This window comes from Adiantum capillus-veneris, chromosome 17 (genome assembly GCF_014529385.1).
Source record: "Adiantum capillus-veneris isolate H3 chromosome 17, ASM1452938v2, whole genome shotgun sequence".
In the NCBI taxonomy this organism is placed as follows: Eukaryota; Viridiplantae; Streptophyta; class Polypodiopsida; order Polypodiales; family Pteridaceae; genus Adiantum; species Adiantum capillus-veneris.
The window spans coordinates 111,714,505-111,740,220 of record NC_140947.1 but is presented as its reverse complement, the minus strand read 5'-3'; the positions used below and the strand labels follow the sequence as shown (position 1 = coordinate 111,740,220).

The following is a 25,716-nucleotide window of genomic DNA, read 5'->3' as shown; positions in this document are numbered from 1 at the left end:
GAGAGAGAGAACTGATGCTTTTGATTTTAAAAGCTTTTGGGGCTCTGCTTTTGGGCATCCCTTGTAACCTTTAAATTAGTGGTGAGGGCCTCACTTCTCAGAGCATCTGGACGCAGAGTCTGAGAGTGAAACCCTAACCGCTCTCTTGTACTTTGATGATTGATTAATACAAAAAGAAATACCGAAAGGGGCGCCAGTCTTTGGGGCCAATATCTCTAGGCACGGAACTCCGCCGGGCCAGTGCAAAACTATTGTGATCTGTGAATTGTTTTGAAGTGGTTATTTGGTGCTGTCGCGGTTGATTCTTGACTTGGAGTGTCCAAGTTTGTTACACAAATACTTAATAAAGGATTAGTACCTAGAATTTTTACAATGGTATCAGAGCAAATTTTTTCCCAGGACCCGAAGGTTGTGAGCCTCTCACCCTCGCCGCTACCCTTTCCCCCCCCTTCCCGGAGTTGCATGGAAGCAAAAGAACGATGGACAATATACAATCCAGCATGAGGTAATCTTCTCTTCTACGTATACATAAAGTCAAGCAGAAGACAGAAGAAAGAGATGGGGTGCTATGGCATACCGGCTGCACTCCTAGCATGCACCTCTTTGAAGGGATGCACCCCTTGCGTTCCTCTCTTCCATGCGCTAGAGCTTCCTGCCTCGCACCCCTTGGCGATGATGGGTCGCACCTTTGAGAGCCCCAGCCCTGGCAGAAGCACCTCTTGGTCACATGCGCTTGCGATGCCTCTCTGGGGCGTTTCGAAATCTTATTGCGCAGCCAACGATTTCATTTTTACGTTGATGGTCAACTTTAAATCCTTTAATAAATTGGCTAGCCACTTTAAATTTGGGCCAGGACCAATTTAACTCCTAGTGTGCAAAGGCCTCAACATTTAAAAACATAAACCAAAGGATAGGCAGCGTATGCAACTGATGGCGCAATTAACGATTCAAGACTCCACTCTCTCTCCCGCGTGGTGGATTCCCTCTTCCAGCGCTGGCAATTTTCTCGCATCGGCTTCACGCATGCGCTGGATGGCGATCAATTCTGGATTCCAGTGCCTTATCTCTAGTACATAGACGAGATTCCCGACGCAGTTTTGCTGGCGTACCCGCTCCTGATACCCGAGGTAATCCTTATTTCCGATACTCCAAAGCCCGAACAATTGGCCGCACCCGCACCAGAGGTCATTATTATTCCGGACTCTCCAGAACCCGTTCCAGAACGCGTCCCTGCACCTGTTCCCATGCCACAAGCCGTGCCAATCTAGCAAGAATATTTACTTTACGTCACCCACCGCCACGAGACACAGTTCCAAACTTACGTGGTGTGGCATATTTCTCTCACCTACGACTCTTAGCACCTTCAGCATTACAAGTTTATACTTGGGCGCTACCCCCATCTTGCCTACTCACTAGCAGAGTGCAGAGTGGACCTTGTCAACAATATTATATCCCTCCAGCCCCTAGTGCGTGTTCACAGCAAGTTACGCATTCCGGAGTACACAACTCTGTCGCCCGCTCCAACAGAGACACCTCCAGTGGAAGAGATTGAGGATCTCGAGGATTCGGACTTCGATTCCGACTTCCTAGCAGAGCTTGGCGAATCATCAGAACCAGCTTTTCTTGTCTACATGCCCCATACTTCTCCAACGTCTCCTCGATACTCTCTCTGAGGCAGAACCATGTCAACGTCCCAAGCAGAAGAAGATGGCCAACAGGTACCGATGCTTGCTCTCCTCAAGGAACAAATGGAAGCTTTACAATAGACTTTTACAACAAGTCTTGCTTCCCTCAACACTCGTTTGGAGCAGATGCAGCAGACACACACTTCTTCTCGAGCAAACCCTTCTGTTGCTACACCCTCTTCTTCAGAAGCTTCAGTGGACGCACACGAAGATGAACCAGCCTACAGCAAAGGTAGACAATAATGAATTACAGCTTCTTTATAAAAATTTTAATTCCGCACAGAAAAAGAAGCTCGATGTTAAGCTGCCAGAACCATACAATGGTCGCCGCGATAAGCGCGTGCTAGACCAATGGATATTTAAGATGGAGGTCTACCTGTCCAATACGGACTTGGTGGAAAGTAAGAAAGTTGCATTAGCCAGTTCATTGTTGAAGGATACAGCATTCCTGTGGTGGCAACGTAGAGTTGCTGACAATAAACATACCCCTTCATGGGACAAATTCCGGTGCTCCATTTGCAAAGCATTTGAACCTGCGAATGCGGACTTTCATGCCCGGTCTACTCTCCGCCGCTTGAACCAAACAGGTTCCTTGGCCGCGTATATCACAAAGTTCCAAAGGCTAACTCTGGAGATAGAGACACTCAGTTCCTCGGATAAACTACACAGTTTTATCGACGGACTAGAACCCAACCTAAAGGATGATGTGCAAAAGTTTAACCCAACTACACTGGATGCTGCCATTGCTTATGTCGAACGGCTTGGAGAGAATCGCCGTCCAACACGGACCTCATTTATGGGCAATCAGTCTTCAACCAGTGGCCGCTTTTCTCAACGTGGTCACCCAAGCAACTTTAATCCTAATCGGCGCTCAATAAAGCAGCCTCAGTCTTCTGGACAACAATTTTCTAGACAGCAGTCTTTTCGGCCTCGGTTCTCTGGACAAGCAACAGCTTCCATATAATGGTTACTCTTCTAGCAACAACAATCGGAATCGAGGACAGTTTTGGTCTGATCGCCGACGTGACGGCGGTCGTAATGGTTCAGTAGAGCAACAAGCCTCTTCATCGGCTCCCTCCACCTCTCAATCCAACAGCACAGGATTGTCCACAATTTGTGGTGGATCACACAGGTGGTATGCCTACCCGAAGCGTCCAAACCCTTCAAATATACAGCAAAATTCAAATATGGAGTCATGTACAGATTCAGAACACTGTCTACCTCCTAAAAAAGACAAAGGCAAACAAGCAGTTCGTGCGATTAGAGTATGCAAAGTGGTTAGCGCCTTAATGCTAAATGCCCACAATCGCACCTCGGTTCCTATTGATCTTTCTAACCAGGTGCTTCCTGGTTTCATCGGTCAACATCCAATCAATGTGCTCATAGATAGTGGATGTTCCACAAATTTTGTCAACACTTCTTTAGTCAGCAAGCTTCACCTACCAACCCAACAGAGTTTGGAAGCTTTTCAAGTGGAACTTGCAAATGGTTCATTTTTGAACTGCAACAGGAAACTTCAACGGTTACAATTTCAAATTCAGGATTACCAAGATCAGTTAAGCTTTGCAGTAATGCCCTTATCGCACTACGACATGATTCTTGGTCAATCTTGTCTGTGTCAGTATGATCCTATCATCAGTTTCAAAGATCATTCCATTCGGCTTTATCATGATCATCGAGAAGTGGAACTTCGTGGTCTTTTTAATGCAAAACCTATCACCTTGGTCTCAGCTTTACAAGTTAAGCGTTTGGTTCGCAAGAGTGATTGTGCAACAGCCTTGGTTATGTTGCGAGAAAAAAGAAGCAGAAACGGAAGAAACATCGAAATCCTCAACATCACCCACTGCTTACTTGGAACAGCCCTTCTTTAAACCATTCGTGGACTTATTTCCTGATGAGCTCCCAACTACATTACCTCCTCGTCGTCCTGTGGATCATACAATCGATTTGATTCCCGGACAACCTCCTCCAGTTCGAGCTCCTTATCGCGTTTCATATTCAGAATCTCAAGAAATTCAGCGACAATTGGAAGATTTATTGGATAAAGGTCATATCCGTCCCAGCAAAAGTCCTTTTAGCGCTCCAGTTTTATTGGTAAAAACGAAGGATGGCTCTATGCGTCTTTACATTGATTATCGTGCTCTCAATAAGCTGACAAAAAAAAAACAAATTTCCTTTACCTCGAATCGATGAACTCTTTGATCAACTATTGAGTTCAAGGGTCTATTCCAAGATTGATCTGAAGTCAGGTTATCACCAGATTCGCATTAGAATTGGCGATGAATACAAAACAGCTTTTCGGACAAAGTATGGTCATTATGAATTTCTGGTCATTCCTTTTGGGTTAACCAATGCCCCAGCAACCTTCATGACCTTGATGAATGATATTTTTGGCCCTTATTTGGATAAATTTGTGATCGTGTACCTCGACGACATCCTTGTCTTTGATAAAACCATGGCAGGTCACAAAGAACACTTGCAGATTGTTTTTGAGACATTGCATACAAATGTGTTTACATCGCTGAAAACAAGAAGCCCTCGGACAAAAGGAGGCTCGCTGCTGCTGCCGCTCCCCCCCTCGCACCTGCACCCCCTAGCACTACCCCCCTGTCACCTACCCCCCTCCTCTTGCGCCCACCCTCAGCCCCTGCTCCCGCTGCCCATTGCGCTGCCCTGCCCCTCCCCCTGCCCGCCCACCCTCAACCCTCACTGCCCGCTGGCCAACCTCCTGCCCCCCACTGCTCGCTGCCCCGCGCTGCCCTCTGCCCCTCCCTTTTTTCGCTGCCCTCACCCTCACCTCGCTTCGCCGCCCGTCCCGCCCCCTCTTACCCCTCTTCACTCACCGGAACACCCCCCCCCCCCCTTCGGCCCGTGGCTCTTTTTGTACCGTTTTTTCCTCTCGCGCAGTGGTTCTTCTGTCGATTGGCTTTGGCAGTGCTGGTTCTTCGACAATGCTTGTTGGGGCCCCTTTGCTAGAAAAACTGCTTTACCCTCTCTTTCGCCGCCACAGCAGTAGACACACATGGAGGCTCCAGCTTCGCCACAGAGGGACTTGCCCGAAGCCCCCTCGCCCGACCCCGTTGAGCCCACCATTCGTCTTGCTCTCTTGCCAACAGAGCAAGCGAGCCTTGCCGCAGAGGTAGAGCGATTGCAAGCGACTTCGGTCATCTGCAAGATTCTCGGCACCCGACCTAGCAGAGGAGAGCTGCGAGACCTTCTCCAGGCCCGCCTTCTCACAGAGGTGGGCAAGATCTTGGATGTCCAGATTCTCGGACGGGGTTACTATCAGATCGAGTTCAAGACCTCCGAGATGGCGTCCAAGATCATAGCTATGAGTCCACTGGCCATTCGAGCATCACGCGCCCACTTTCGACAGTGGCGACATGGTTTTGACCCGGCCTCGGATGTTCCATCTCAGTCTGCTTTCCGTGTTTACGGAGGGAGTACTTACCACTTCTTTCTAGGATCGGCTCCGCCATTGGGTCTGTCCTGGAGACACCTCGTACGGCAGCATCAGTAGCTGCCAAGGCGGTAGGCATCCCTTCAGTTCGAGTTTTGGTCAGAGATACCCACACGCTCCCGAAGGTTATCCTTCTGCCTCGGGTGAGTGGGGGTTGGTTTAGACAGAGTGTGGAGTACTCGGGCCTCCCGAACCAGTGCTTCATTTGCCGACAGATGGGCCATCTTGCGAAGGCCTGTCCACGGAGGAGGCCGAGACCTGCACCACAACCTCAGCCCCAGCCTGCCAGGGCTGGCAGGCAGCCACAGCTAGAGGCACAGTGCACTCATGCAGAGCCACCCTTCGAGCCTGGGGCTCCAGCGGAGGAGGGGTGGCAGCAGGCCCGTGGTCGATGACGCCAAGGGCCACAGCGTCAGCCTGGCACTCAGAGTGGCCCTCAAGTGCCTACTCAGCAGCAGTGGGTTCCCACGGGGAACCGCTTTGGTCCTCTTGAGCAGGAGGAGATCCCTACGCCAGCCCCCACCTCCGCTTCACCCTCGACAGCCGCTCCCTCCCAAGAGTTCCCCCCTTCTTCCTCATCCTCCCCCCCGCCTTCTGCTCCCGTCGCCTCTCCACCTCGCCCTTTTACCTCTATCGCCCCATCCCGCCCCTCTTCTCCTCTGCTCCCTCCTGCTCCTTCTCCTCCCCCTCCTGCTCCAGTTTCACAGTCGACTCAGGAGACTGGTCCATCTCCGGCGGCTAGGAGATCTCTTGGCAGCGCCTTTGCCACGAGTCGCCTAGCGCGAGAGGGTCAGCCCTTCTTGCGGCCCCCTTTGCAGATTCAGACATCTTCCCTTGCAGCTATCCCTCGTGGTCTGACGAGCGTTGACATCCGACGCCGTTGGGACTTCTTCGACTACAGGTTCACTCGTTTTCTCGGCGATTCCGCAGCAGACCATGAGGCAGCTTGCTTCAGGGTCCATGTTTTGTTCCTCGCCGCTAGGGGGACAGAGGCCTTGGACTCGCCAGTTGGTTTCTCCTTCCCCCTCTGTGGTAGGGCCGAGACAGAGTGGTCCCTCGACTCAGTGGTGGGATGGTTGCATACACAGGTTCTAGAGTTCTCTCACCACATGGGAGAACTTGGAGTTACAGATTTGTTGCAGACGTTGTAACCATTGGCCAAGTTTACGGTGACACCCCTAGACTCAACAGGATGTAGACACATTGTGGTGTACTTCTTTGCTGATACGCAGTGTTTGCCTTGCTATGTATACATTCATGAGGACTCCTGGACAGAGGAGGTTGCTTTACGCACGGCTCGCTCGGCTTGGGCTTAGGCTAGGCACTCACTGCAGTCACGCCTATCTAGAGGACGCTCGGATGCGGATTACTCCCCATCCAAGCCAGCCTCGAAGATAGCCCGTCTTGCTGCTGCGGCAGCATCTGTTCTCTCTCGCTCCCCATGAGGATCGTCTCATGGAACGTGCAGGGACTAGGTGGGCCCCAGTTTCAGCGACAGCGGGGCCGATTGCGTCAGGAGCTTCAGCGTTGCCTTGTGGGAGGAGAGATTGATCTCCTTATGCTTCAGGAGCACCATCTGTGTGAGAGCCGCATTCGGCGATGTGGTTAGATTTTGCGTGGACCATATGATACCTTTTGGTCAGCTGCTTTTCGACCTGGAGGCATCCAGGGTGGGGTATGTATGACTATTGCGGACTCATTGCAGGAGGCCATTGTGGGCAGACGGATTATTGTGCCAGGCAGGGCTCAGTGGATTACTATGCAGGTGCACGGTGGCCTTGTGGGCTTCCTGAAAATCTATGTGCCCAATGTGGCGAGTGCTCGTGCAGAGTTTTGGTCACAGATTGTTGAGTCTTTGCCGCAGGCCGATCCTTGGTGTATAGGAGGGGACTTCAACATGTTGGAGGACCCTTCTGACAGGATTCGTGGCAGCCATGCTACTGTGCATGGAGTCGAGTTGGCAGCTTGGGAGAGGCTGTGTATGACTTTGAGGGTCTCGGATACATGGCAGCACTCTGGTTTTGTGAGGCCCCCAGACAATCTTTGCTGCAGGACGATCCTTGGTGTATAGGAGGGGACTTCAACATGTTGGAGGACCCTTCTGACAGGATTGGTGGTAGCCATGCTACTGTGCATGGAGTCGAGTTGGTAGCTTGGGAGAGGCTGTGTATGACTTTGAGGGTCTCAGATACATGGCAGCACTCTGGTTTTGTGAGGCCCCCAGACAGTCTTGCCTTCTCTAGATCGGATCGCAGAGTGGGAGGAGTGAATCTATCGCGGATAGATCGCTTCTACACTAGTGACCACTTCAGTGACTTGGGGGGATCAGTGGGCATCCTGGCAGGGACATACTTCTCGGACCATGCACCAGTGATCCTCACAGTGGCACACAGGCAGAGGAGTGGGAGCACGATGCTTCGCATCCCAGAGAGGGTCTTGTTGGACTCAGCACTCAGAGAGAGGGTAGAGGCTCTCTGGACAGAGGGCATGGACAGCCAGTTTTCACCTGCAAACAGAGTGGCCTCAGGCCTAGCTCAACTTAGCCACTTTTTTCTTCAGGAGTCTCTGGCTCTCCGGGCTGCAGCGAGAGAGGAGGAGCAGCGTCTTAGACAAGGCATTGCTTCACTACAGAGGATGCAGGAGCAGCATCCAGACAATCCATGGGTGGAGGAGCAGTTACAACAGGCTCGACAGGAGCTTGCTAGCACAGAGGAGAGGCGTCATGAGTTTGCCTTTCACCGACAGGCATCTCAATGGACTCAGGTGGGTGACAGAGTGATTGGTGCTTTTTTTGAGACAGTGGGACCTCGGCACTCGCATGCCAAGGTCATTCAGTTGAGGAGGCCCGATGGGTCAATTGCTTGTGAGCCCGAGGATATGCGTGCAGTTGCTACTGACTTTTACCGTGAGTTACTGTCGGCTGAGCCTTAGTCAGAGCAGCAGGATGCATGCAGGGAGCAGGTTTGGGCACAGATGCCATGTCTTGTGACAGAGGAGATGCGCCAGAGGCTAGAGATGCCACTTCAGCTTGCGGAGCTGCACACGGCTCTTAGGGCCCTCCTTCGTGGTAGCTGTCCAGGTGAGGATGGGTTGACTCCCAGCTTTTTCTTGGAGTACTGGGACCTACTTGGCCCAGATCTTTGTAGTGCTTTTCAATACATTTTGCACACAGGAGTGATGCCTGACAACATGAGTGAGGGCCTGATCTACCTCATTCCCAAGGAGGGTGGCTCCTTGAATGAGATTCGACAATGGCACCCCATCACCATCCTCAACTCAGCCTACAAAATTCTTGCCAAGGCTCTGAGTTTGAGGATTCGGCCACTTTTAGAGAGCCTTATACATGGGACTCAGACAGGTTTTGTCAAGGAACGCAGTATCCTTGACAACATCTTTACTTTCTGGGAGGCTTCTGCCCTAGCACGGCTCCGTGGTGAGGACCTTGTGATTCTTCTTCTCGATTTTGAGAAGGCATACGACAGAGTTGACTAGGACTTTCTAGAGGGCACTCTATGCAGGATGGGCTTCTCAGATGCTTGGATCAGAGGGGTGTCAGCTTTGTACAGACAGGCTCACAGTCAGGTGCTTTTGGCAGGAGGGAGAGGTGAGCGCTTCATGCTCACACGCTCGGTCAGACAAGGTTGTCCTCTTGCCCCCTTTCTCTTTCTGTTCTATGGAGAGGCGATGAGCAGATTTTTGGTGTCACAGCAGGTTGGTCTTCGAGGCTTAGCACTCCCTATTCGGGGAGATGAGCTACTGGACGCTGAGTTTTCCGATGACTCAGCCTTGTACATAGATGGCCAGGAGGCCAATCTTCACAAATGTGAACAGGCTTTGGAGACCTTCTGTTGTGCATCGGGCGCACTGATCAACTGGAGAAAGACAGTAGCTTTCTCGGTTGGTAGTGCTCCTGTGCCAGATTTGATGCCAGGAGAGGGTTTCAGGTGGATCCCCCCAGGGACTGCAGTTCGATACTTGGGTTGTCAGGTTGGTTTGGACTTGTCTCCCGAGCAGCAGACTCCTGTCCATCAGGAGAAAGCTGTTACATTGGAGCTCAGCACGACTTTCGCTGGCTGGTAGAGTAGTAGTTGCCAACCAGGTGCTGTTGGCGACTATGTGGTACATCACTTCCTGCTGGATCTTCTCGAGTTCTTGTATCAGCCAGGTAGAGAGGCTGATCAGGAACTTTCTTTGGTTAGGACGTGATACTCAGATAGCCCGAGCCAAGGTGGCTTGGTCGGTCATCACGCTTCCTTGTTCTCAGGGAGGGCTTGGGATCATTGATCCAGCACAGCAGAGCAGAGCCCTTCTTGGGAAGTTCATAGTCAGAGACCTTCCGGGTGAGGAGCCTTGGAAGGAGTTCTTGCTGCAGAGGCTGCGAGCCAGGGTGCCTCAGCCAGGAGGCCCTTGGCAACCTTCGACCATATGGATCTTTACAGAGATGCGCCGAGTTGGTTTGAGCAGGAGACTGGAGGACCGCTTCGCTGTGAGTTTGCTTCGATCTTGGGAGCTCTTACGGCATGGCTTGGAGAAGAGACAGCCGACGTGCACGGAGGAGCGCCTACGGCAGCCCCTCGTCTGGAACCCCGTGGTTAGCACTCAGAGAGGCCACTTGGTTGGTAGCCGGCCTCATGTTTCCTGGGGTCCCATGGCAACAGGTCCAGCACGCTCTCTAGGTGACTGGCTAGAGTTCACAGGTTTGTCAGAGGAGGTGCAGGGTTTCCAGCTACAGGGCATGAGAGGGGTGCAGAGCATGTGTCAGGAAATCTCAGAGTCAGTTCCAACTGAGTGGCTCACGCCTCTCGAGCCAGTAGCACCCCGGTGGATGGGAGCCTTCACACGACTGGAGGTTCTCATTTCAGTCAGGGCCTGCTCAGAGACTGTCCCAGCCCTGTTCTTCGAGCTTCAGGGTGGGGGACAATTACAACGAGTTGCAGTAGAGGCCCCGCAGGTAGCAGAGTGTTGTTTCCAGCGGATCCGAGTTGTGGGCATCTGTGCGAGGACTTGCGTCATAGACCTTGACCCAGCATCTCTTGAGACTGGACACTGGAGGCTTTGGGCTTGGGAGTGTTGTCCACTGGCACGAGTACAGTGGGATCCTGGTGAGTGGCTATGGAGGGACCCCTTCTCTTCTGCAGACCACCCAGGAGTCCCCTTCTTTCAGTACACTGTTCGGCTTGGACGTCATATACTTGCAGCACACAGAGAGGCCCGCCCCGCTGCAGCACGTCATTGGCAGGAGGAGGGCATCACAGTCGAGTTCTTGGCAGCCTTTTGACAGAGGCTGTGGGACTCCAGACAGCCGAGGCGCGTCACTTTGTTTCAGTGGCTGGTTGCACACAGAGCAGTAGGGAGTTGGCTTGTGCATAGTGGTCTCTCGGCCGCATGTGCAGCCTGCGACCAGTTGGTGGAGAGTCAGCACCATTGTCTTTGGGACTGTCCCTCGGCCCAGCAGGTGTGGCTACGAGTTCTTCGGCTGATGCCTACTCTCTCCACGGCTAGACAGTACACTTGGGGGGCAGCGGCTTGGTCCACTCTCACGAGCCCGGCACTTCAGTTTGATCTATCTTCCACCAGCAGGATGATAGTGATTCAGGGGGGGCGACCTACACTCCAGCCTGCTACAGAGCTTACTCCACAGGAGTGGTGCAGTGAGAGAGAGGAGTGTTGGGAGCTCATAGGTGGCCTGACACTTTGGTTCATCTGGCGGGCCTGCTGTTTCTGCATTTTTGAGGCTCGCTTTGTGCCACCGGCAGAGACTGTTCGTGACTTTTGGCTAGAGCTGATCCATACTCTTAGAGGACAGCTTGAGGGACTACAGGGCAGCTCCGACCGCATGCGGGAGCGCCGCGAGGCTTTCCTTCGACTCTGGCGCCCTAGGCCTTTCTACACCATTGTCCAGGGGTGCTCAGATGGCACTACCGACCACTTGTGTGGCTCTTCCCTCCTCCCATCTCTTGATTTAGCCTCATTGTATATATGTTGTTCTTTCATTGGGAGAGTCTCCCCACCATGTTTGTTGTAGCCCTCTCTTGCAGAGGTGGTTGTAGCCCTTCGGGCAGTTTTCATTAACTAATAGAAGGATCTTTTTCTCGGAAAAAAAAAATGTGTTTACATCAACAAGAAGAAAAGCAAGTTTTTCAAGGATCGCGTGGAATACCTTGGACATGTGATTTCTGCTACAAGGATTGCTGTGGATCCAAAGAAGATTAAAGTCATTGTTGACTAGCCTTTGCCCCACTATTACAGATGTGCGATCTTTCTTGGGTCTTGCTAATTTTTATCACACCAAAGTCCATAAGTTCTCAGATATTGCTTCTCCTCTAACGGAATTGACAAAGAAGGATAAGCTACATTGGACTCCTGAAGCAAAAAAGTCTTTCAATGAACTCAAGCATGCTTTGACAACAACATTTGTCTTAGCAATTGCAGATCCTACTCAACCATTTGACGTGATGACCGATGCTTCTGATCAAGCATCAGGTGGTGTTCTCATGCAAAATGATCGTGTCATTGCTTTTGACAGTCGAAAATTTTCAGCAATACAAATGCGATATCCAGTATATGATAAGGAATTTTTGGCTATCGTACCTGCTTACCGCACTTGGAAATATTACCTTCTTGGCAAAGATTCAGTGGTTAAAACAGATCAACAGTCTTTAAAGTATATTTTTACTCAACCAGTGATGAATCCTCGTCAAGGAAGATGGGTTGAATTTTTGGCAAATTTTCACATGGTGATTCAGTATATGCCTAGTTACAAAATGTGGTAGCAGATGCTTTGAGCCGCATGCCTCAAGCAACCAATTTTTCCATAACAAAGTGCAGATGGAAATTCCTGCGTGTTTCAAGAATGAATATTTGACAAACAAAGACTTTGGAGATGTTTTCGAGCCCTCAAATCTCTAAGTCTCAGAGATGAATATGTTTGCAACATATACAATAGTGGATGAGTTACTTTAGTACATGGATCGTATTTGTGTTCCACACAAAGGATCTTTGAGGAAGATTTTGATACAGGAACATCATGAAGTACCTTTTGCTGCACATCCTGGAATTAACAAAACATATCGGCTTTTGTCAGCAACATATTTTTGGCCGCAGATGCAAGCAGATGTTATAAGTTTGTAAAAGCTTGTCACTCATGTCAGATCATGAAAGCTTCTTGACAGTTACCTCAAGGTTTACTTCAACCTTTACTTGTGCCTAACGAAAGATGGGAAAGTATCAGCATGAATTTTATTACCACTTTGCCTCAATCCCCTAAAGGCAATGCTCAAATTCTTGTGATAGTTGATCGATTTTCCAAAATGGCGCATTTTATACCTTGCAAAAAAACAGTTTCTGCTCCGGATGTTGCAACACTGTTCGTACAACACATTTTCAAATTGCATGGATTACCAAAATCCATCATATCCGATAGAGATCCAAAGTTTACAAGACATTTCTGGACATCACTATTCAAGTCTCTTGGAACCAATCTATTGTTCAGTTCAGCCTACCATCCTCAAACAAATGGTCAAACAGAAGGAGTGAACCAAATTTTAGAAGAGATGCTTCAACATTACATTCAGACTCGATTAGCATCTTGGGAGGATTATTTGCCACTTGTGGAGTTTGCTTATAATAACTCTCCTCATTTGGTAACTCGAATGACACCATTTCAAGCAGCATATGGACATACTCCTCTTGTGCTTACGAACTTTGTTCTTCAACACAAAGTAGCATTAGCAGATCAATTTGGTTCAAGAAATGCAAGATATCCTTCTACAGATTCGAGATAAATTGCTACATGTTCAACAAAGTTATCAAAAGCAGGCAAATAAGCATCATCGATATGCAGAATTTAAAGAAGGTGACTTGGTCTTATTGTATGTAGCACCTCATCGCTACAAAACAGTGAAGTCAGTCTTCCCAAAAGTGCGACCTCGTTTCCATGGACCTTTCAAGATCATCAAGAAGAATTCAGTTTTCAGCTACAAGTTGGAACTTCCGCTTTCATGGAGAAAAATTCATCCAACTTTTCACATTTCCTGGCTCAAACAGTATATTCAAGGAGATTCCCCTGTTTGCAGACTTATCTTCTTATGTGCCAGAAATTGAAGATGAACACACTATTCTTGTCCTAGAAAAGATTCTCAATGTTCGTCAAAAAGAAACTAGACAAAAGATCATAATTGAATTTGTTGTTAAGTGGATGGACTTAGATGAGTCAGATTCTACTTGGCAAACTGATGAAGAAATGCAACAATACCCTCACCTCCTCCAAGAATTCTTCGACAAACGGTAGACTTTCATTTGACACATGGGTTTTATTTTAAGAGGGAGAGAATGTCACGTTTGTGACTTAACTACATTACAATACTTACTCATTGATGCAGATACGCGAAGTGCCATGCCAAGGAGGACCCCTGCGCTTGGATGGTCACACCCCTTCGCCCAAGAGACGTGCCTCTTAGCCAAAAGCCACACTCCTTCGACGACTGGTCACACCCCTTCGCTCTACGGGACTCTTCGCCCAATGGTTGCAGCTCTTCGCCGAAAGGATATGTCTTTACATCTAAAGTCATGTCTCTTCACCAAGAGATGTGTCTTTTCATTTGTGTCTCTTCGTCTCCTATATAAGGAGCCCTTGTATCACACTTTCAATCAATCAATCAAACACAAAGTCTTCTGAGTCTTTCTTTGAGTTGTTCAATTTCTTAAGTCTTAATCATAAGTTTAAGTACTTAATAAAGGATTCGTACCTAGAATCCTTACACTACGCTCTACGAAGAGAGCACCCGTTGCAACTTCTCGTGACGAAACTTCTCAAGAAGGTGGCTATGGCTGTGAGAGTCCTTGTTCTAGACAATGGGAGCTCAGAGCTACCACATATATCACGTCACGTGACACATCCCAACCCTATGTGTCCGTGGACAAGCTACACCATAGCAGGGTTCCCGTCAGTCAAGCCAAGTCTAGATTAGCAGTGATCTGGCACTTTTGTGAGTCTATTCGTAGACCGTGCATGCCCAGTCACTTAGCATAGATGCATATCCTCCGGTTGCACACAGCATGATCATCGGAATTCCCATCAGAATCCATTAGCATTAGTTAGGGGAATTTTCCAGTGCATTTAGCCTATTTTTCTATTTTTGGTTATTTTCACTTATTATTTTTAAGTGACTTTCCAACAAAAGTAGGTAGGGCAACTTTGCTAAGTTAATATATAAGCAAACCCAAGTTAGCACTTTCTGGTAGAAGAGGCAGCAGGAGCTTCCCGCTCAACAGGCAACTTCTCAGCAGTACAAACCCCCCCCCCCCCCCCCCCCCCCCCACAGCAATAGACCCTCGCCATACCTTCTCACCATCCCCTTGGCGTTTTCTTCTCTAGTAGCAGATCCATCGTCTTGAAGCTTCCACCTTCTGGCCATAATCCCCTTGCAGATCAGCCCCATCCTCGGTGTTTTCCCGCGACCAAACCACCTCAGCCTTAGCGTTTTTGTCCCCAACAAATACAGCGTTTTTGCAGCCTTTCACTAACGCTAGGATCCCTAGCATATCAGCGTTTTTGGATGCATATAGCCAGCGTTTTTGCCAGCAAGCTTCGGCATTTTGATCATCATTGGGATCTCTGCCATGCCAGAGGTTTTCAGCATCAAAGAGGCCTGCTGTCCAGCGTTTTTCAGCATGCGAGATTGACCTAAAAACGCAGCTACAGTTCAGCGTTTTACCATCAGCATGAGACCCGACCGAGACAGTCATTTTCAGCCATAGCCACAGCAAGAAAACAGTCAGTTTCAGCCCCGAAACAGCCACCGAATTCAGCCCATAGCAGATCACAGATTTCAGCCTAAGTCGTCGTCGTCATCACCGTCGTCGTCATCGGCATAGTCCCATTGCATCAGTCCATTGCATTCACATTGTACACCTTTGTGCAATCAAAGTAGACCACTCTCGCCGACGAGAGTGGGGCCTTCGGAGGAGGGTTTTACAACCTCTCAGGTGTCGTATCTCTTCTCTCTCTCTTTCTCTCAATCTCATTCACTTGCACACACAATATCCACTCACTTTGTTCGTGATCATAGCACTCTCCATAAGACAGAAAGCTCTCTCTTTCCCTAAAGAACTAAAAGGAACCTTGAGCAATAAAGATTACTAATCTTGAGAAAATACAACATTCATTCTGTTGCACCCTACATTGGTATCAGAGCTTTGGAAGTGTTCTGCATTACTCAAGGAAAGAACCACAAGAATTTTTTTGCTTGTTGCAATCGCACGAACCCAAGTTTACTTGGGCGTGTCGATTCCTAATGTGTTTTGTTGAAGAGTGACAGGAATCCCAAGAAAGAAGGGCTTGTCCAGCCTCCCCTTGTGTCTCTTTTCACTCATTGAGAGCGGACCGTGCACTTAGCGGCCGGCCAATCGACGTGAGGTGGGAAAAAGCAACCTTGGTGTGAGCGCAAGGCCGCCAAGGGGTGCGCCCGCAGAAAAGGGTAGAACTCGGGTGAAGAGAAGATCCTTCTCCAACGCGATTTGCAAGCGAAAGAAAACCTCAAGAACCCCAAGAACCCAAGTCCCTCAAGACTCAAGAACCTCAAGAACCCAAGATTCTCACGAATCAAGGACCTCAAGACCCTCAAGAACCCAAGTTCACCGCGAGCTTAAGACCCCAAGATCATAGTGCATGGTCGTCACCCGAAGCGGAATGGATACTTCGCATACAGGTGATGAGCATGAGAGAGGCGACGGAGACTCGTCCCCACCCGGAGATGATTTCTTCAACCCTCCCCCTTCGCCATCTACGCCAGACCCTATGGAGGCAATGATGAAGCAAATGATGGCCATGATGGATAGACAGGAAGACAAGCGCCTTGCTTTAGAACGCGAGCGCGACGCACGAAAAGAAAGAAAAGAACTAAGGAAGGAAGAAGCGGCAGCAAGAAACGTAGCATTGGAGGCCGATCGTGCCGCTCATAGATTGGCTTTGAAGACCGAGCCTGAAGCTCGTAGATTGGCTTTGGAGGCCGAGCGTGAAGCTCGACGAGAGCTACGCACTCAAGAATTGATTGCCCAAGTCCTAGCGTCGAAGACCGAACCACCCAAAGATCATGGGAGTTCGTCAAGTGGCGCAAGCCACGACGCGGATTCCAACCATCCAATTACAGAAAAGTTGATTTTCAGTAAGTATGACGGTAAGATGGATGCTACAGTTATTCATTCTTGGTTGCATCAATTTAATGCTTATTTTGCGACAACTAAGAAGACAAGCAATAGCAAAGTTTTGACGACAGCTATGTACCTTGCCGGTGATGCCATTAATTGGTACCACGCATGGCAAGAGGCACAGCTAGCCGCGCACCTAGAGGCAGCCGACGATTTCACGCCCCTCTCTTTTAGTTGGGCTGATTTCCAAGACAAGCTCAAGGCGCAGTTTATGCCACCTCAGTACCTCGCACGATTGAAAGACGATTAGCGCGCTCTCAAGCAAAATGGTATGCTGATTATGTCTTTTTCTAATCGTGTTTTGCAGCTAGGGACCCAACTACGCATGTCGGATGATGAGCGCAAAGAGGCTTTTCTCTTTGGATTGGACGAGTATATCAAGTACGATGTCGAGGTATTCGATCCAATCGATCTCAACAAGGCGGTAGCGATTGCTCTCGCACAGGAGATGAAGCACAACAAGGGAAAGCCTAAGGAGAACAAGACTTCCACAAGTACCTCGCAGACTTCTCAGAACCCGCAGAATGGTAAGAACGGTAAGAATGGTAAGAATGATAACTCTTCTAACCAATCTACCAACAATATCTCATCGAAGAATTCTTCCAATGAATCTAAGGGTAAGGCTAACACAACTACTAAACCTAAGCTTACTCCAAATGAAAAGGTAGCGCAAGGAATTGTAGGAGGATACATCACGTCGGAAGAACAAAGCACTTATTCTAAGGAAGGTCGTTGTTTTCATTGTCACATTAAGGGTCACATAAAACGAACATGTCCTAAGCTTGAATCGAATGAATCTAAAGAGCCCACAGCACCCACTACATCTATCAATGCAATGAATGATAACACGATTGTGCCCAAAGTTTCTCAGGACCCTCCCATTGATGATTCTCTCATTAAATGTTATGGTCGTACGTCGGGGCACCGTTTTGTTATATTGTTTGACCCAAGTAGTATGCATGATGTGATCAGTCCCTCTCTTGTTGACAGAGCCCGCCTCAAAGTTAGTCCGAGATCTCCTATCGAGGTCTCTGGCTTTCATCCCGGTATGGACACTCTCATCACGAAGGAGTGCCTTGATGTGTTATTTGCAATTCAACAGACTTCCTTCACTAGAAGATTTGTTGTTTCTTCTCTCTCACGATGTGATATGATTTTAGGCATGAAATGGTTTCGTGAAATAAACCCTCTCGTTGATTGGGAGGCTAGCACTTTAACTCTCAATGCCAAAAGTGATTCTCCTACTGTCTTTCATGGAGTGGATACTTCTCCTTCTCCATCTCTCATTGTTAATATGCAGGACAACGTTGAAAGGATTCGAGATAAGGAGACTCTCTCAGTCTTTTTTTCTCCACAGCATGACACACAGAACTTGCATGATTATGAGAAGCATGATGATTTGACTGATAATGATTTGCATGATGATTTGGATGAAAAAGACTAACATGATGAATTGCATGAAGATGATGTGATTGTTCATAAGAATGATGTGTTAGTGGATGCTTTTCCTAGCGAAGCTAACCTCGTGGTAGATTCGATCAATCACGAAGATCCGATCTTGGCTTTCGAATCGAGGTCCAAAGAACCCCCACAGGACGATTCGATCATTCAGGACGAACCCATCTTGGCTCTCGAGCCTTGGTCCAAAGAACCATCACAAGAAGTATTATGTGTTCGCATGATTGATACGCACGCATTGTTCGAGTGTTTCATTCGTGAAGGTTTCCTGTATTTTAGTCAGCATCGTTATGTGATCCCTTTTCCTAGGCATGACATATTGTATGTTGAGCATGTTTCTCTCATGGATGAGCACGAATGTATGCGGATTGTTCATGAAAAGTTGAAAAGTTTGTATGTAAGGAAGTCACATTCCATGTCTCTTCCTTGGCATGACACAGTTTCTGAACGAGCACATGATTGTATGAGCACCAAGCATGGGCATTTCCATTGTGATTTGCCCCAGTTGAATGATTTTGATCAAACAGAAAAGATTCGATCTCATTGTTTGCATGGGTTTGATGAACGAGTTGTCACTCCGTCTCTATGTTCATCTACATTGCATACACAGTCTTTAGAGAAGACAAGATTTTTTTCATTCACTTTACATGGAATGGGTATTTTCATGGTTTTGTGTTGGAGATGGTTTCAGGAATTTTCAGCCATGGAGATTCTTGAAGACGAAAGAAGCAGATCTCTAGACGAAGTTGAAGCAAGGAAGGAGCCACAGAAGACTTTGTCGCTTTCGGCGCGGCCCAAAGATGCAAGCGTTGAAGACAATTATGAAGTTCAAGTACCGCACGACCCACACATCAGAGTGGGCAGGCGAAGAGTCCCTTCCAGGATTCCGGATGCTATTGGCGATCTCCCTCGACGCCATACAGTTCGGTACCAGTACCTCACTTTGAAAAAGAGGGGATGTCACGTGACACATCCCAACCCTATGTGACCGTGGACAAGCTACACCATAGCAGAGTTCCCGTCAGTCAAGTCAAGTCTAGATTAGCAGTGATATGGCACTTTTGTGAGTCTATTCGTAGACCGTGCATGCCCAATCACTTAGCATAGATGCATATCCTCCAGTTGCACACAGCATAATCATCGGAATTCCCATTAGAATCCATTAGCATCAGTTAGGGGAATTTTCCAGTGCATTTAGTCTATTTTCCTATTTTTGGTTAGTTTCACTCATTATTTTTAAGTGACTTTCCAACAAAAGTAGGTAGAGCAATTTTGCTAAGTTAATATATAAGCAAACCCAAGTTAGCACTTTCTGGCAGAAGAGGCAGCAGGAGCTTCCCGCTCAACAGGCAACTTCTCAGCAGTACCCCCCCCCCCCCCTTCCCCCAGCAGTAGACCCTCACCATACCTCTCACCATCCCCTTGGCGTTTCCTTCTCTAGCAGCAGATCCATCGTCTTGAAGCTTCCACCTTCTGGCCATAATCCCCTTGCAGATCAGCCCCATCCTCGGTGTTTTCCCGCAACCAAACCACCTCAGCCTTAGCGTTTTTGTCCCCAGCAAACACAGCGTTTTTGCAGCCTTTCACTAACACTAGGATCCCCAGCATATCAGCGTTTTTTGGATGCATATAGCCAAAGTTTTTGCCAGCAAGCTTCAGCGTTTTGATCATCATTGGGATCTCTGCCATACCAGCGGTTTTCAGCATCAAAGAGACCTGCTGTCCAGCGTTTTTCAGCATGAGAGATTGACCTAAAAACGCAGCTAAAGAAGCCCCACAGTTCAGCGTTTTACCATCAGCATGACACCCGACCAAGAGTCATTTTCAGCCATAGCCACAGCAAGAAAACAGTCAGTTTCAGCCCCGAAACAGCCACCGAATTCAGCCCATAGCAGATCACAGATTTCAGCCTAAGTCGTCGTCGTCATCACCGTCGTCGTCATCGGCATAGTCCCATTGCATTCGCATTGTATACCTTTGTGCAATCAAAGTAGACCACTCTCGCCAACGAGAGTGGGGCCTTCGGAAGAGGGTTTTACAACCTCTTGGGTGTCGTATCTCTTCTCTCTCCTTCTCTCAATCTCATTCACTTGCACGCACAATATCCACTCACTTTGTTCGTGATCATAGCACTCTCCATAAGACGGAAAGCTCTCTCTTTCCCTAAAGAACTAAAAGGAACCTTGAGCAATAAAGATCACTAATCTTGAGAAAATACAACATTCATTCCGCTGCACCCTACATCACAAGGGGCTACTCTCAAGCTCTAATAGAGAGCTCCATCGCGTAGAGCACGTTCACAATGGGGGGGGGGGGGGGGGTAGGAGCACTGCCAATCTCCCAAGAGGGAGGGGTGCTGCTCTTAAATAGACAAGAGGAAGAGTAGGGGCGCTAGAGATGAGGGAGGGTGAGAGAGAGAGAGCTTACATGGGTAAGTGCTTACTTTAAAACTTTAAAATCCTTCAACTTTCAAGTAGTAAAAGTTCACAAGTCACTTAAATAATGCGCAACCAACGTTAACATTAATTCTACCCATGAAAACATTAAAGATTCCCAACACAATGCCGCACTAGCACTGCTCGTGCATTACCTATTCACACTTGTCCGGCCATTTGTTTGGGCACAAATAATTAAAGTTACTTTAGCTTGCTTATCCTAAGGCCTTATTAAAAATTATGAAGGTCTTAGGATTACTGTTCTAAGGACCCCATCTCATTCCTGTGCTCGCACTGACATGTGTAATTTTTCTGAGCCTAAAATCTAAGGCTATTGACTACTCCCTTTTGAAGGCCCGATTTCCGAATCACTAAGGCTTCATGGTATTTTCTGTTAGGGTCTCCCTGAGTTGTTCTAGCCTGCATTTAGGCCCACTTGAGGCCCTAGAACTACTAGTTCTATTCTAATGTGCACACAACTAATTATATGATTATTTACAAAGATTGACATTGTTACATCCCTCTTGGTTCTAAATAGTTAACCTCAACTGTACAGCGTCAACATAACTGTGCAAGATGTATGGGTAATCCTTGGGATCTGAATCAGGCATGCACTTTGCATTTAGAGGGGTGTAATTTTCAAACTTGACTAAATACCTTTGATGTGATCTCTCTGCCTTTACTTCTCTCTCTGAGTCATATATTATTTGTTCTGGCTGAAGGATTTCCTTAGTGTCACCGACTTTTGGAGGATCTTTTTATACTGGAGCCATGGAAGGAGAACCAACATGTTCGGAGGAGACTTACATGAAAAGCATTATGGATGTTGTCACAAGACGGGCACCACGTGCCAATAGAAAAGAACAGCTTGAACAGACTTTCAGCACTTCAATAACAACTGAAGTGAAAGAGAGAGACGACACGCGACACGGAGTGGCGGAATTCCACCCAAGAGAGTATTGGTCCCAAACCTTGGCGCCCCTTTCGATATTTCTTTATATTGCATCAACTCAGTACAAGCCGATACTCCAGACTCTGCACCTTCTCCAAGAAGCATGCCAGAGAATGAGCCCATGGCCTCATATTTAAAGGCCCTAGGCCCAAAAGCACTGTTGTCTGCAAAGTATAAGGGAATCTCTGGAATCTCACACTCAGACTCTGCGTCCAAATGCTCTGAGTAATGAGACCCAAGAGAGCTATTTATTGTTACAAGGGTTGCCCAAAAGCAGAGCCCCAAAATCAGTTAAAAATAAAAGCAATTGATCTCTCAAAAGCTTCTCAACTTAAAAGCATTAATCCCCAAAAGCTGGCAGCCCAATTTGCGGAAGTCCGTACTGTCAGTGTAAATCACAGAAGTTCATACGCTGCCACGTCAGCATGTCAACGGCGAGCGCATTTTGCAGGATGTCCGAACAGTGCCACGTCACCTGTCGACGCAATTTCAAGGCTGCTACCACGTCAACAGCAGGGTGTGTGAGTGTGTCCGAGGGCCAGCCACGTCACCAGTTTGTGACATAGCCCCCTCTTGAAAGAATTGTAATCGCCCTCGATTACGCCTGCAAAACAGACAGAGGCCATAAACTGTCTTAGTAGACACTGACTGTTAGTACTGACGCACTAGATACAACACATCTAGCAGTTGTACAAATCGACAGTCACATCATCGGACATGACATGACAAATCACATACAAATTCATTCCAAATCTCAGACCATGATCGATCGGCAACGTATTTAGTGATCGCATCCCTCACAGATGCCCAAATAACTAATCCTTATTGCAATCATGTCTATAGAGATTTATGAGACCGAGATGCTGCAGCCATTTCGTCTTTCAGTTCCTGCACTCAAAGAAATCAAGTACAAATCAATCATTTTTATTTTCATTTTCGAGAATTTCAATTCATAAATTCATACAGCAAAATACTGTCAGCCCATCAATATCCTTGAAACCCAAAGGGACATCAGTGACTCTATTCAAAAATCGGGGTAATCCATTGACAAAGGAGCGGAGTGACTCCCCTCTTGTGCAAACCCGCAGCACTAGATTCACCCATGCTGAAATCGAGGTTCTATCGGAGTAAACTATGCTAAACCAAATGCTTCAAGGTATGTCTCTCATTCCATAACTACAACACAGATGCTTACACATGCAAGTACATGACATAAAAGAGGAGAGAAAATTTTGCACGGCATACAAGATTCTTGCTCTGGCAAAGAGATTGACATAAAAGAGGAGAGAAAATTTGTGCACGGCATACAGGATTCTTACTCTAACAAAGAGATTGGCACAGACTACCTTTCTAGGGAAAGAGAGTCTATGACTCGCCAAATGAACGCAATGATCAAATGCATCTATGACCTCGACGTAGAACCCTAACCCTACACAAGCTACTGCAATCTTGGAGTTGGTTCAAACTGATCTTTGTGGACTTCAGCAGACTTCATCCTTAGGTGGAGCTCTATATTTTATGTCGTTAGAAGATTATTTCAACGCTTTACTTGGGTATACTTCCTCAAGCCAGTGTAACAGGAACGGGAGGAACGTAACCTAACGTTCCGGAACCGCGTTCCAAACGGGTCCGGCTCTTGGAACGGAGTCGAGAATGGAACTCCCTTTCAAAAGGAAGTGTAGCTCGAACAATGGTCCGGAACGGGGGGCGGAACGGGAAAAAGTAGGCTTTTGAGGACATGTTTGGGTTGCTTGGGGGCAGATTTGAAGCTATTTGAGGGAAGGTTAGGGAGTAGGTGTCACAAACTGGTGACATGGCAAGCCCCCGGATATACACACACAGCCCGAAAAACGCGCCACAAATTTCACTGACAGGCTGACATGTGGCAATCCGTACGATTTCCGTAAAACGCGTTGATGACGTGGCAGTCTGTACGATTCTCCATAATTTGTGCTGGTTATGTCACAAACTGGTGACGTGGCAGGCCCCCGGATATACACATACAGCCTGGAAAACGCGCTGCGAATATCTCCACTGCTTTTGAGCAATTTTGTGTGGACGATGGCATCAAGAAGGAGCTTCAAATAGTGGATCGCCCTCCAGAGAATCAAATAGTGGAGCAAAAGAATAGGACTATGGTGGAGATGGCACGAACTATGCTCAAACATCGAGATCTGCCAAAGTCTTGTGTGCCGAGGCAATCGCTACAACAATTCATGCTATCAATGGTCTCCTGAGCAGAAAGCAATGAAAGAACCATAGTATGTGTTTTTCACCAAATGAGGAAACCATGTGGCCAGTTGAAATATTATGTTTCAACTATAGAGGCATGTTGCATATTACAGCCTCAGCCCTTGCCTCCTTTCAAAATCCTCTATCTATGTAAAGGGCGGTGGAACAATAGCTACAACTTCTTTTGCTTGTCATGTATATGTTGAGCTGCCCCATATGCATAATAGATAAAAGTAGTTCAAAAATCCCTGCAAATTATACATTGAGACTTCAGACCCCACCTCTTTCAATGGAGAAGTCTTGCAAGTTGCGGGGCTGCTTCCAGGTTCCACATTAGTTGGTACATATTATATCTCCATTGACGTAATCGATGTTTCTTGTACTAGGCGCATCATGTGCCCATCTTTGGTTGGACTTATGTATCATTTGAAGGAGATGCATTGCTTGAGACCCACGTCATGTCTAACTAGAGGTACATCTTCTTTAGATATTGATTCAATATATGACACTATGAACATTCAAAACTTAATATAAACAGTCACAATTCTTCAGCCTTCCTCAGTACATAAACTGTGCTTCTGTGCTGATCTATGCCAATCTTTGATAAAAGGTCAGCTTTGCATCTTTCCCTCAACTCTATGATGCATACATTCGCGTCCTCATCAAGCCCAATCACAACATGTTCGGAGCACTTTGTTCATGAAAAATAATTTCCATCCAAAATGTGTGTGCCTCCGTGTGCACACTACAGAAGCACTAGAGCATTCCCATTGACGGCTGGTAATTGAAGGACATTGATGTGGATCATAATTTTGGCAACACTCCATCAAACAGGGTCCCCATGCATGTGGTGGCCCAGCCATACAAGAAACAGGATGCAATCCATGCTAGCTAGAGGTAGTAAGAGCATGGTTGCAAAAGTAAAACAGTTGATGTTCTTTAATATGCAAGCAAAACCAAGACCAGGGAAAGTACCTGTGGAGAAACAGGGCCTCTTCAAGAGCACAGCGGAGACTGGACTCTTGATGCCCTAGTCCCGCACACGTGTCGCAATGCTTGCCCGGGCAATCGATGTGATAGCCCCAATAAAGGTAAAGCGGCTGTTTTGTGCTGAACGGAACGAGATCTGAGATGGTGTAGGATAACACAGATATGAGCAGACCCACGAAAAGGAGAGCTATGAGGCAGAGCACCCTTGTCATTATCAAAGGCATGGGGGCCATAGATTGCAGGCGTGTTTCTGTTGTTCCGGGCTGCTGATGGGCCTTCTTTCCCTTGTTAGTCTTAACAACAAGATGTTTCATGGCGCCCATTTCCTTTCTTTCGACTCATCAGAGAGTTGAGCACTATCAGTGCCACCTTTCCAGCTCTTCTGCTAGCACTTGACGAGTACACCATTTTGCCATGACAGCCGGCTCTTTTTGTTGAAATTAGAGAGCAAAATTACATAAATGACACCGTTGATTTTGCGTCAAAATTTTCAAATTTGGGCAAGCATTGAGGCAGTTTACCAGCACCAAAGGAGCCTACTGTTCACTTGCACCCAGTGTTCGGAAAGGTGTGCCTCAGCTTAGCCTTGAGCCGGTTGCAAAATCAAAGTAGCCAGATGAGGGGAGGGCAAGAAGGAGAAAGTTCCGCTTAAAATACATGGAAAACGGTGTAATTTTGCAAAAATATTGGCTAGTGTTGTAAAATTTCCGGTTCAGATTTGTCTTGGAGGGACTTTTGTATGTTTGTGAAAATGATTTTTCCTGAACATTGCTTGCACCCACCCATCCATTGTTTTTCTTAAGGCGCTAGCCTCGATGCTACCAACCAGCCTTTAGTCATATGAGCTGGCCTCAATGTTTTTCTTAAAGCGTTGGCCTCTATGCCGCCACCCAACCTTTAATCATGTGAGCTAGCCTCACTGTTTTTCTTAAGGCGCTGGCGTAGATGCCGTCACCCAACCTTTAGTCATACGAGCTCGTGCATCCTACCTATGAGGGGTCTCGCTCGCTCTTACCAAGAGTTTTGACTGGCCAATCCTATACATTTTCTCAAGCTCACTAATGAGCACATATAGAAACACTCACAGTATATCTCTCTCATTTATCTATTCTCGCTTTTGAATGTCTCTATGCATCATGTATGCATGTATGTATGTACCTAGGTGTGTGTGTGTGTGTACACATGTATGTATAGATACACACACACACACATGTGTGTGTGTATGTATGTATATATATGTAAGCACACACACATATATGTATCTATCTATACATGCAATTCAATCCGAGCGAATCT

The 25,716-nt window shown here is 47.5% G+C and overlaps 1 protein-coding gene across 2 annotated transcripts in view; it reads right to left on the bottom strand.

The window, feature by feature from the left end:
- LOC147437887 (uncharacterized) overlaps positions 1-24,924 on the bottom strand; it is a 56,999-nt gene extending 32,075 nt beyond the window's left edge. Inside the window, exon 1 of one of the 2 annotated variants that reach the window (XM_086487312.1) lies at positions 24,406-24,924. In XM_086487312.1, coding sequence (XP_086343438.1) covers positions 24,406-24,743 — 338 coding nt within the window. In that variant the 5' untranslated portion in view covers positions 24,744-24,924. The remainder of the gene's footprint in view (positions 1-24,405) is intronic. The other variant, XM_086487311.1, reaches the window with a different exon arrangement.
- Positions 24,925-25,716: the final 792 nt, after the last annotated feature.